Below are 11498 nucleotides of genomic sequence, written 5' to 3' on the forward strand. Positions count from 1 at the left end.
TTCCGCTTTGGGCAGTCTATGAAAAGATAGGTGATTCCGCATTCTGCACACCTTTGGTCAGCTTTGTCCCTGTTTTGCTGCTCTCTTTCAGGGCAACGCGATGAGACATGACTGAGATGTCCGCAAGTCCAACAAGTGACCGAATCCTGTGGCTGCCCTCCTAGGCCTCTAACCCGTCCTCGTCTTAACGCCATCACCAGCACGGATCGATAATCCATGAGGACCACATTGCCCTCGTCGTGATGCGAGACGTAAGGGTATATGTAGGTCTCTTCGTCACTGGACTCCTCCACGTAGTGTACGGAAGCGTCGCTCATGTGCACGGGTGTGAACACACCCTTAGCACATTGTACTTTCATACATATATCTATCTAAAACCTAAAGTGGTACACTCGTCCTTGTACCAAGAAACGTGTTCACTCTCTACTCTGCTTACTCGCACTCTCTCTGTCTCTCTCTCAGAGCGTAAGGTCTGTCTACCTCTATCTTTGTGCCTCATCGACTTCAACAGCTCTTCTATGTCTATTGTTGCGCAGGGTGAGATGCAGCTTATTCCAGGTGGACGTGGTGGTACCCACACCTCTGAGGTGTTGCATGTGCCAGGATTGGGATATCATTTACTTTCGATTCATAAGATTTGAGCTCTTGCCCTCTTGGTGGAGTTTGACAGTGATACTATTCGAGTCCTTGATCATGGATCGAGGAAGGATCTCTTTGCAGGGTATGAGGAGAATGGAGTCTACAAATTGAAGTCTTCTTCAGCTCTTCCTTCTCTTATTCTTACTTCTCAAACACAGTCCGAGCTATGGCATGCTCGGTTTGGCCACCTGAACTACGAGTATCTTTGGAAGGCGTCACGAAGGTCGTTTGTCCGAGGCTTGCCGAACATAGTGGTGAGCCATCAACCATGTGTCTCCTGCATTCGTGGGAAACTGCATCAAGATGCGATTCCCAACAAAGCTTCTAGAAGATCTACTTCACCCATGAAGCTTGTATCTACAGATCTTTGTGGCCCGATGAGGACCGAGTCCTTGAAGGGGAGCTTGTACTTCATGTTGATCGTAGATGACTACAACAGGATGACTTGGGCCTATTTATTGACTTTGAAGTCGGAGGCTTTCTCTCATTTCAAGGATTGGCTTCTCTTTGAGGAGAACCATTCTGACCGGCAACTGAAGACCTTGCGTTCAGACAAGGGAGGTGAATTTATGTCTAATAGTTTGTTCGTTTTTGTGCAGATAAGGGCATTCACCAGGAGTTTGCTAACACCAACACTCCCCAAGAGAATGGCATTTTGGAGCGGAAGAACCGCAGAGTAATCGAGATGGCACGCACCATGATGGAGCACTGACAAACACCTCAATTTCTGTGGGCCGAGGCAATGGCTAACGCAATTCACATCCTTAATCAATCTCCCACTTCAGCCATTGACAAGATGACACCTTTTGACGCTTACTTTGAGACTAAGCCTGATGTCTCTTATTTCAGGATCTTTGGGTGTGACGCCCAGTCCGAGTCACTCCAACGTGCAAGAACCAGATCTGAAGCATCTGTATCTGCGGGATAAGAAATCCCTAAGTCAGAGGTTCTCCTCAAATACCGAAGAATCCTCAGGGCAGCCTGCAATGCACCTGTTTGGGTTCCGTCATGAACCCTGCCAAAAGATGCACAGCAAAACAAAGATCAACACGAGTGTTGAGAAGCCATATCAAGGATCCAATCATCTGACAGTAGCGTGAAGCATCCATCATGGGAGAATTTGAGTGTGAAGTGGCCTTCCAATTCGGATCCATAGGAGTAGTAATGGGCCGACAAGTCTCCATCTCAAAAGTCACCAAGAGCTCTTGATAGTCGCTTTTGTGGCACACTTCAGCATTCATTATTTTCAGATTCTGATCTTGAGATCTGTTGGCTGAGACAGACTGTGCTTGGGCTGACGGAGATTGAGGTCATTAAGTCGGAGACATACGCAAATATTTCCTTTGCCCTCTTGTGTATTTCTGCACTCTTATACAGCATACTACACCACAGATTTTCTACGTTTACACTCTCCTTTTCTCTCTCTCTCTCTTCTCTCTGTGTTCACTCTCTCTCAGTCTTTGTCCTACGCTTCTGCATCGCTGCACTCTGACACCTGATTGGTTCTCCTCAAAGATTAACCAATCCTTGAAGTGGGAGAAAGCCTCTAACTTTAGCTACAAAAAATAAGCCCATGTCATCCTACTAAAATCGTCCACAATCAGCATGAAATACAAGCTCCCCTTAAGGGACTCCGTCCTCATAGGTCCACACAAATCTATAGAAACAAGCTCCAAGGGTGCTAAAGACCACCTCAAAGCCTTGCTAGGAATGGCATCACGATGTTGTTTCCCATAAATGCAAGATACACACGGTTGATAGCTCACCACAATGTTCGGCATACCTCAAGCAAGTTGTCCTCAAGGAACCTTCCAAAGGTAATCATAATTTAGGTGGCCAAATCAAGCGTGCCAATGCTTGGATTGTGTCAGAGAGGTAATAAGAAAAGAGGTCGAGGTCAAAGGAGACCTTAGCTTGTAGACTCCATTCTCCTCATAACCGGAAGGAAGAACCTATCTTGACCCACAACCAAGAATCCAAAAGGAATCCTCATTAAACTCGACCAAGAGGCCTAGGGCACAAATCTTGTGTACTAAAAGCAAATGGTAACCCAAGCCTGGCACATAAAGCACCTTTGAAGTATAGGCACCACCCTGCCCATTTGGAATAAGCTATATATTACCCCTCCCCTAGATAGAAACAAAAGAGCTATTGTCAATGAGAATCTATTCATGTGAAGGCCGCAAATGTGCAATACCTGCTGCAAAAGGAGTTATGTGCTGAGAGGCACCACTGTCAACAATCCACTCAAGACGGTGTAGGGCCATATGCCTCAATCACCTCCAAGTGGATGAAGGCACCTGATGAGGTAGCAACCACCGCTCCTGAATCCTTTGAAGACTTCTCCTTGTTCCTCTTCTCCTTGTCGAGGCAATCCTTCTTCTAGTGACCTGTCTTGCCACACAGATGTGACAAGTGGAATGCTTCTCTTTGTCCTTCTTTGATTTGTCCTCCTCCTTTTTGTCCTTCCCCTTCTTCCGAGAGAACTGAGCCATCAATGCCTTTGATTTGGAAGCATTCTGTCCTTTCAATTGTTCCTCTTGGTCCAAAACCATAGAAACCAACTCTTCCCAATGAAGAGTCTCTGGCTACCTTGAAGTAATCAAGGCAGAGTAAAATGCACCAAATCGGGGTGGTAACTAAGAAAGAAGAGTTATTGCCATGTCCTTCGAGGTAACCACCTTCCATTGTTTTGGACCTACATCTGCAATTGTCAAAGCTTTTTAACATGCTCCCATATAGAGGAAGAATCTTTCGGACTCAAAGCCCTCATCTAAACCTCCAGAGACATCAGCTTGATCACGGTTATCCGATTTTACATTTGATCAAGCTCCAACCATATGTCCCAAGCCACAATAAAGTGCTCAATGTGAGTAATGACAACTGGAGTACAGGAGAGAGAGGAAAGAATGGATGTGGGCATTCAATTTATCCCAATGCGCCCATACCTTCATCAACTTGGCTTTCTCATCTGAAGAAAGCTTGGAGGCATCACGAGTTGTAGAATGGTCTATAGCCTCGGTCAGGAGCTCCGCCAAATCATAAGACTCCAAGATGGCAAGCATCATTATGCGCCATATGCAAGAATTTTCCCCCATCAAGCTTTGATCTAAAGAAAGAGACAGCAACAAGGGACCTTACAGTCCATAATAGCCTGAAACTCCACGTCAATTTCGATCGACATTGTAAATAGAATGACCTACACAAAAACAAGGGCAGCCCCCTCTAACTCCGCACATGGTGCTAGAAGGCTGAAAAACACAACCTTTCCTCCTCCACGAACAGCAAAGACCTCCAAAAAACAGCAACTTCGCTCCTTCTCCACGCACAACTTGTTCAGTGCAACTTTACAAACTAAAAACTCAAACATTTGTCGCAAAGAATCCTCCTGATCAGGTCTACCCACAATCAATCAGCCCTTCTACGCTGCTCTGTTTATGGCATTCTATGAGGTGCTCGATCGAGTCAGCACATCTAAGAGTCTTTTGACCCTTGTTCAATCCTCCATTGGAGTGAAGTGTGATGTTCTCTCTCACTAACACTTTTTGAATTATGTATTGATGAGATGCCTAGTCACTAAGAGTTTCGAGTATGGGAAATGGAAATGTGTTTCAAAGTCGCAAAATAGTGTTTTAACCTCAATTTGAAATCGCAAAATAGGAACCCAAAAATAAATAAATAAACAAATAATATCAATGTGTGCATATGTAGTTGTAGTATATTGTATAAGCTACAAGTTGAGCCTTGTAAATATTAATGTGAACATATGTAGTTGCAGTATATTGTATAAGCTACAACTTTAGCCCTGACACAAGTAGATATTTGCATCGCCAATTTCCAAACATACACATTACACTCACTATTTAGTAATGTTGCTCGCAAGACTTCAAAGTTAGTACTTATACAAATCTTTGTGTCACTCCATGCATCCTCTCACTATAGATGGCTTAATTAAAGAGAAACTACCATGCAAATGCATGTAATAAAACTAAAATTTGAAGGTTGGAAATGAAAGCTAAAACTGTAACACTTTGCCTATCAGTCAAAAACCAAAAACACATGTAGGTCTCCCCCCGAGAAAAAATCAAAGTTTCTTTCAAAAAATATCTATCGCCCCCCCCAAAAAAAAAGACAACAACATATGCAATCGATTTTGAAATATGTTTCAAAGTTCCCAAGACCTTTCAATCTCCCCATCTCTATTTCAAGGACCAAAATACCATTTTGAGCAACTATATGAGATCTCCAACTATATCTTCAAGGGGATAGAGGAGTCGAATTGACAAGTACTTAGATAACCCTCTTGCTATATGCAAATATATGTTGATAGCTGATTCTCTGCAAGGACTATAGAGACATTTGGATGCACCATACTCCTATGCATAGGACAATGGCCTTTCAATCAACATTGGCAAGACAAAGATTCTAGTGTTTAATATCAATACCACAACCGGTTAGGGGATCAACGTAGAGTTTCTACTTATGGGCGAGAGGAGGTAGTATGTGGATTCTTATACATATCTTGGTGTCTTATTCACAAGGCACTTTCCTTATGAGAGAGACAATAGGGACTAGATTGACATGGAGGTATACAACATTGGGTGGGTTGGAGAGAATATGCTCAAAGGTACAATTCCAACTGCCCCCACTAAGCTATGGCTATTTGATACATTGGTCACATCCACATAACTACATGGAATGCAAATATAGGGACCTTATCAAGAAATACTCGAGCTCAAAAGATAAGCACAAAGCATACAATAAAACACAATAATAAATAGTAGAACTCAAAGTGAAAGAAGAACAAATGTTCGAAAACATTCTACACAAAGTGAATACAACAACTTGGAAACTCCATGTCTCAAAGTGGACCAAGGTAGAGATGAACTCAAGAGAGTGTTGTATTTTGAACGTGAAGATCTATGGCTACAAAGAAGAGCTTAAAAAATGAAAGAAATCCTCCAAGAATGGCTGCGAATGGATAGAGGTGTCGCAGAAGTCAACACTCAAAAGAATTATGGCATAAACAACTAGCCATTGGGCACAAGAAATGAAAAGATGGGTAGGGAATCTCATCACATGAGGTGCAAAAAACACATCTACCATGGGAGTCATAGCCAATCACCTACACAGAAACCACTTATCAAAACCCTCCAAACAAAGACCTTGCCCTAGTAGGAATCTTCCTCTTCCACAATTAAAGCAAATATCTCCAATAAGTCAATAATTTGGAATTAACTTTAGGCTAAATCTAAGGTAGGTTAACAAGGCCTTTTGGCTAGCCTTTTTGCCAAGATATGATCTAAGAAGCCATAAGGCTAGTAACAGAAGGAAGACACACCACAAAGGAGGCACACAAAAGTGGAACAAACAATGTCTAGCCATGGACCAACAACCTCTCAAAGCATAATCCTAGTAAAAATCAGACAACCAACTTGCAACAACAAATCAACGCTATACACAACCAATATGACCAAGGATACCTAATCACTATCCTCCATATATCCCAAAGGCTAGTCCAAAAAACAAAATGAAAGAGAAAGGATATTCTAGTTGCAATGGGAAGTCAAAGCCATTTTACCCAAAATTGACAAACAGCTCCTAGGTATGCTAATGTGTCACGAAAGCCCAAAGACAGCTTCTATTCTGAAACCATGATGAGCACTATAGTTAGATCCAAGATGGTAGGAGGTGATCAAAGGCAATATGGTCAAACCCAAGATGGAAGGAGGTGATCAAAGGCAAAGAATTGTAGACATATCAAAGTCTAGATAGGGGACTCCTACACATTATAGAATCCTCGTGGGAGTAAGCCTTTAGAGGGAACCACAAATAGCAAGCAAGGCCACAAAATTGTGGCCATTCTATCCATGAAAGAACTTCAACTTGTGAGCAGCAGCCCGAAGGCCTACTTATGTCATTGAAATCTGGATACTTCCAAACATATGAATGAATAGTGGGGAAAGTCAAATGGCAACAAGGTTTGTGAGTTACAAATAGATGAGGTGGCAATGGTGCACCATTCTCTAGATTATTGGTCACTTTACTGCTCTATGCTGTGAGATCATCAAATTTAATGCTGGACTTATTGCTTGGGAAATTTAAGGGGAAGATGGCAGTCTATCTTATGCCACTCACCTAATTCAAGATTGGCAACATTGTTATCCAACATCACATGATCTGTTAGCAGCTACACATAGTCTGTAGGGCAACTTAAGGCATCTTGAATGGAGTAGAATGGCCCCACACCATTGGTATCAAGAACATGGAGTGTTTGCTAGAATTTTTTGTCATTTATGGCCCATTTTTGAGAGCTATTTTTCAACAGTTCAAGTTGCCCACTGTATATGCTGGTGACAGAAGGGAGGGGATAATAGGCTAAGGACCTCCTTCAAGTGTCCTTCTAGCATGTCCCCACTGGCACTGTATTAGCAACTGAAGCCAAGAGTTAGAAGGGAAAGGGAAGAGAGGAAAAGGGCCTGTTCCTAACTGATAACCAGTTCTTGTGGCATGTTTCTAGTGGACAGACTAGTATGTTAGGATTTTTTTTGTGACCAGTTTGATGATACACATGGTTTGATGCCACCGGTGGCATGCATCACACCAGAAAGGGCCTGAATAATGGTCAATCATCATCTTCATCTATACTTCAAGTTTCCTCTTCTGTTCTTTCATCCCTTGCCACATGTATATTACATAATGGAGATCCATTGCATTGCCCATGTCAAAAAGCTGCACATAGCTAGACATGGTTGAACGTATTAAATTCATTCCATTGCCAAATGTCAAAATGCTGCACTATACTAGACATGGTTGAGTGCAACCTGCATGCAGTCCAATTTTTTAGCGCTGCACATGGGCAGACATGGTTGAACGCATTAAATCCATTTCATTGCCAAATGTCAAAAAGCTGCGTTATACTAGACATGGTTGAGTGCAACCTGCATGTAGTCCAATCTTTTAGCTGTAAGAAGAGTACCTATGCCATTGCAGTGCCCGTGTCTGGTATAGTTGCACTATGCTAGACACTGTTGAATGCAACAGGCATGTAGTCCAATGGTCGAACGCTGGATTATTGCTTGGATTGCAACTTACACAAGTCCTATCTTTAGCTGTAAGGAAGTGTACCTGTCCCTGAATGTCTCGAGCTTGCTCCTCGAACCGGCGTACTTGAGACCGCCGCTCTTCGACAAGGTGCAGAAATGCCTGCTCTTGCTCAAAGATGGCCTGCCTCAGTCTCTCTCTGAGGTTGTCGTCCTGGTCGTCCTTGATGCAACTTCGTTTATTAGAAGTATTAGGCTGGTCGCAGGGAGAGATACGGCCCCTCATGGTGGTACGCAAGACGGCACGGTTCTGCTAGCGGCCGCGATGCTCAAGCCTACATCCTCGGCCTGCTGGCCCCTTCATCATCGTAAGGTAAAGCTAGGGTGAAGCCATAGTTGACACGAGACTGAAAGCCATGTTTTGTGCCAACCGCTCTCTTCTCTTTTCCCTCGCTTCCTCCAAAAACCAGCAGCCATGTCGGCCCCGTCCCTCTGTCATCCGGCCGCCCATCGTGTTGGTCTTCTCGACGTCACTACTTAATAGTGCCTGAAAGGTAAGTTTACTCGACAAGGATTGCAAAGCTCGATTATGCACATTGATGATTGATAGTGCCTCAAAGGTAAGTTTACTTGACAAGGATTGCAAAGCTCGATTATGCACATTGATGATTGATGATGATGATTCATATCTCAATTACAACTGTAAGATTGACCTCACATATGAAATGCTAGCATCAATCATCTTACATTGTACACAGATGGCACGTGTAACACATGGAAATATGGTGTGCAAGATGCATTGGATTCAAGGTAGACTCGAGGGACTAGATGGACAATGCCACTGAAGCATAGTGCCTCATTAGAATGGGACTCACTTATAAGGATTCGATATTAAGACTATGGCGAGGTGAAGATTTTATTTGATGCTGTCATATTTGTTTACATTGATATTGAATTGGTGGAAAGATTAGGTAAAAAGACCATGGTGAGGGAGATCAATGGTGATTTATTCTTGCCAACCATAAATCTACAACATGAAGGTTGTCAATTGTGATTGAGTTCAACTTGTAGGATCAAGATTTTTGGAGGAAAACATCAAACAAATCAACCGCACTTACTATTATATCTAAGGAAACACCTTACAAAAAATGGTATAAATTGTGTTGGACCCTACTACCTAATCAAGTTACATTTTCTAAGCTGATTGACTAGTCCTAAATGGCTACAAAATGTAAGACCAGGTGGGCAACAAAAAATATGTGAGTGCCATTTTTAGATAAGGCCTTCATGCTTGTACCATCCTAATATAATGACATATTAAGCATACTGCATGATTGGTCCCTTTGTCACATGTGAATTGGACCCAATTAGACATGGGACATGGAGAACTCAGAAGATATTAATGTGGCTACTAGTGCGTATCAAGAATAGTACTTTGAAATATTGGTCACCTCATCTTACATGAGTTATTGATTTATGCTTAAAAAAGAAAGGTGTTTGATTTTATCATAGAAAATAGCTAAATATCTCTTTTTGTTTATTTATCTATACATGTTGAGGAACAAGTTCAATATTGCAATGGAACTTCCTTTTCTTTAAGGGGCTTCTCCACACTCATAAACTATCTACCTCTCATCTAGATTGATTTACATACACATTGAGGAACAAGTTTGATTTACTCCACACTCACAAACTATCTACCTCTTTTTGTTTGTTTGTATATACATGTTGAGGAACAAGCTTAATATTGCGATGGAACTACCTTTTCTTTAAGGGGCTTCGCCATGCTCATAAACTCTATCTGCCTCTCATCTAGATTGCTTTATCTCCACATCTCTTCTCCTACTCCAAGATTGTAGGAGAGAAATAAGATATTTTCTAAAGATCCCAATGAGCACTCATTGGTACCTTAGTCTCGTTTTCTAAGAATGCAAGTGAGAAAAGAATAAGGAATCTTAAGAGCTCAATGTGAACTTAGCAATACCTCGATCTTTGCCATTATAATCCAAATGGTTTGGAGAGAAGCTCCAATGGTTTCTTGATTAGTGATCAAACTTCAATAGCTCATTTGCTTTCGCCCATTTTATTTATGCATATATACATGTTGAGGAACAAGCTCAACATTACAATGAAACTACATGTTCTTGAAGGAGATTCTCCATGCTCACAAACTATTGACCTCTCATGTAGATTACTTTTTTTCCGCATCTTTTCTCCTACTCTAAGATTGAGCAAGAGAATTAAAAAAATATCTAAAGGTCCCATGAGCACATTTGGTTCCTTGATCTCCTTTTCTAAGGATGCAAGTGAGAAAAGAATAAGGAATCTCAAGAGCTCAATGAGCACTCACAAAAGTACCTCAATCTTTGCCATCATAACCCTGATAGTGTGGGGAGCAGCTCCAATGGTTTCTTGATTCATAATGCAACTTCAAAAGCTCCTCTACTTTAGCTTTTTTTGTTTATGTGTATATACATGGTGAGGAACAAGCTCAACATTGTGATGGAATTGCATGTTCTAAAGGGGTTTCTCCATGCTCTCACAAACTATCTACCTCTCACCTAGATTTCTTAATTTCCACATCTCTCCTACTACTTTGAGTTTTTGAGAGAAAAATAACAAAAGTTCTAAAGGTCCCTATATTGGTACCTCAATCTCCTTGAGAAAAGAATAAGGAATCTCAAGAGTTCAATGAGCACTCATCATGCCACTATAATCCTGACGATTTCCTAAGGATGCAAATGAGAAAAAAATATGGAATCTCAAGAGCTCAACAAGCACTCACCAGTACCTCAATCTTTGCCATTGTAATCCAAACTATTTGCAAAGAAGATTCAATGGTTTCTTAATTCATGATGTAACTTTGATAGCTCCTCTCAATTTACTCCTTTGATCCTTTCACACAAGCACATGGGTGTTGAGAGAGAAAGAGGAGAGAACATCCAAGACATTGTGAAATAAGAGAAACTCTTGTTCTGTCAACCTTGAGAAAAAGCTCTCACACAAGCACATAAATGCAACTCTAAGTAGCTTCTCTTAGTTTGTGCTCCTTCAATCCCTTCAATGTAAGCATGTAAGTATTTAACAAAGAAAGAGCGTAGAATAATTAAGAGAGAAAATGATGAGAACATCTCACATTTTCAAGTTCAATAAAGATTTCATACAAGGACACAACCTCATCGTCACTCACACTCTCCAAATTTGCTCCTACCCCAAGAATGCAAGCAAGAAAGAAAAAAAATACCTCAAGAGCTCAATGAGCACTCATAGGTACCTCAACCCCCACCGCATTAGTTTGAATGGTTCTAAGAGAAATGTGATGGTTTCTAGATCTATAATGCAAGCTTTGGTAAGTTTCTTGATCTATAGTGCAAGCTATGGTAGTTTTCCTCATTTTGCATTGTTTTGATCCCTTCACTTATGAGCACACGAGTGAGCAAGAGAGAAGACAAGAGAGAGCACTTAAGAGAGAAATAATTGAGGAGCTTTCACATTCAAGCTTAAGTAAGCTCTCACACAAGCACACTACCTCACTCTCATTCAAGCTCAAGTAATGAAATATAGAGAAGAGAAAAAAAGATCGAGAAAAACAATGTACAAGATTGTACACACAAGATTTAACATTTCATTGTTGTTTTGAACTTTAGACACAAGTTTGAATAGGATTTCCACGTCCTCATTAAGCTCTTTGGCCCATCTCCTAGGATTACAATATTTGATTATTTGCCTTGGCCTTCACAACATTTACTATTATGGGATTTTAAAGCTTGCACATGAGAATCTTCGACACTCTAGTTTATAATGCATATTCACTAA

At 41.3% G+C, this 11498-nt stretch overlaps 1 protein-coding gene across 4 annotated transcripts in view; it reads right to left on the bottom strand.

Moving 5' to 3' along the window:
* LOC148041780 (uncharacterized) overlaps positions 1 to 8219 on the bottom strand; it is a 64143-nt gene extending 55924 nt beyond the window's left edge. Inside the window, exon 1 of one of the 4 annotated variants that reach the window (XM_087682394.1) lies at positions 7768 to 8219. In XM_087682394.1, the coding sequence (XP_087538520.1) occupies positions 7768 to 7968 (201 nt within the window). In that variant the 5' untranslated portion in view covers positions 7969 to 8219. The remainder of the gene's footprint in view (positions 1 to 7767) is intronic. The other 3 variants (XM_087682385.1, XM_087682379.1, XM_087682373.1) reach the window with 3 other exon arrangements.
* Positions 8220 to 11498: the final 3279 nt, after the last annotated feature.

The sequence above is a fragment of the Lygodium microphyllum genome, chromosome 1 (assembly GCF_053477565.2).
Source record: "Lygodium microphyllum isolate KBCC chromosome 1, Lygodium_microphyllum_v1.1.10, whole genome shotgun sequence".
Taxonomy (NCBI): Eukaryota; Viridiplantae; Streptophyta; class Polypodiopsida; order Schizaeales; family Lygodiaceae; genus Lygodium; species Lygodium microphyllum.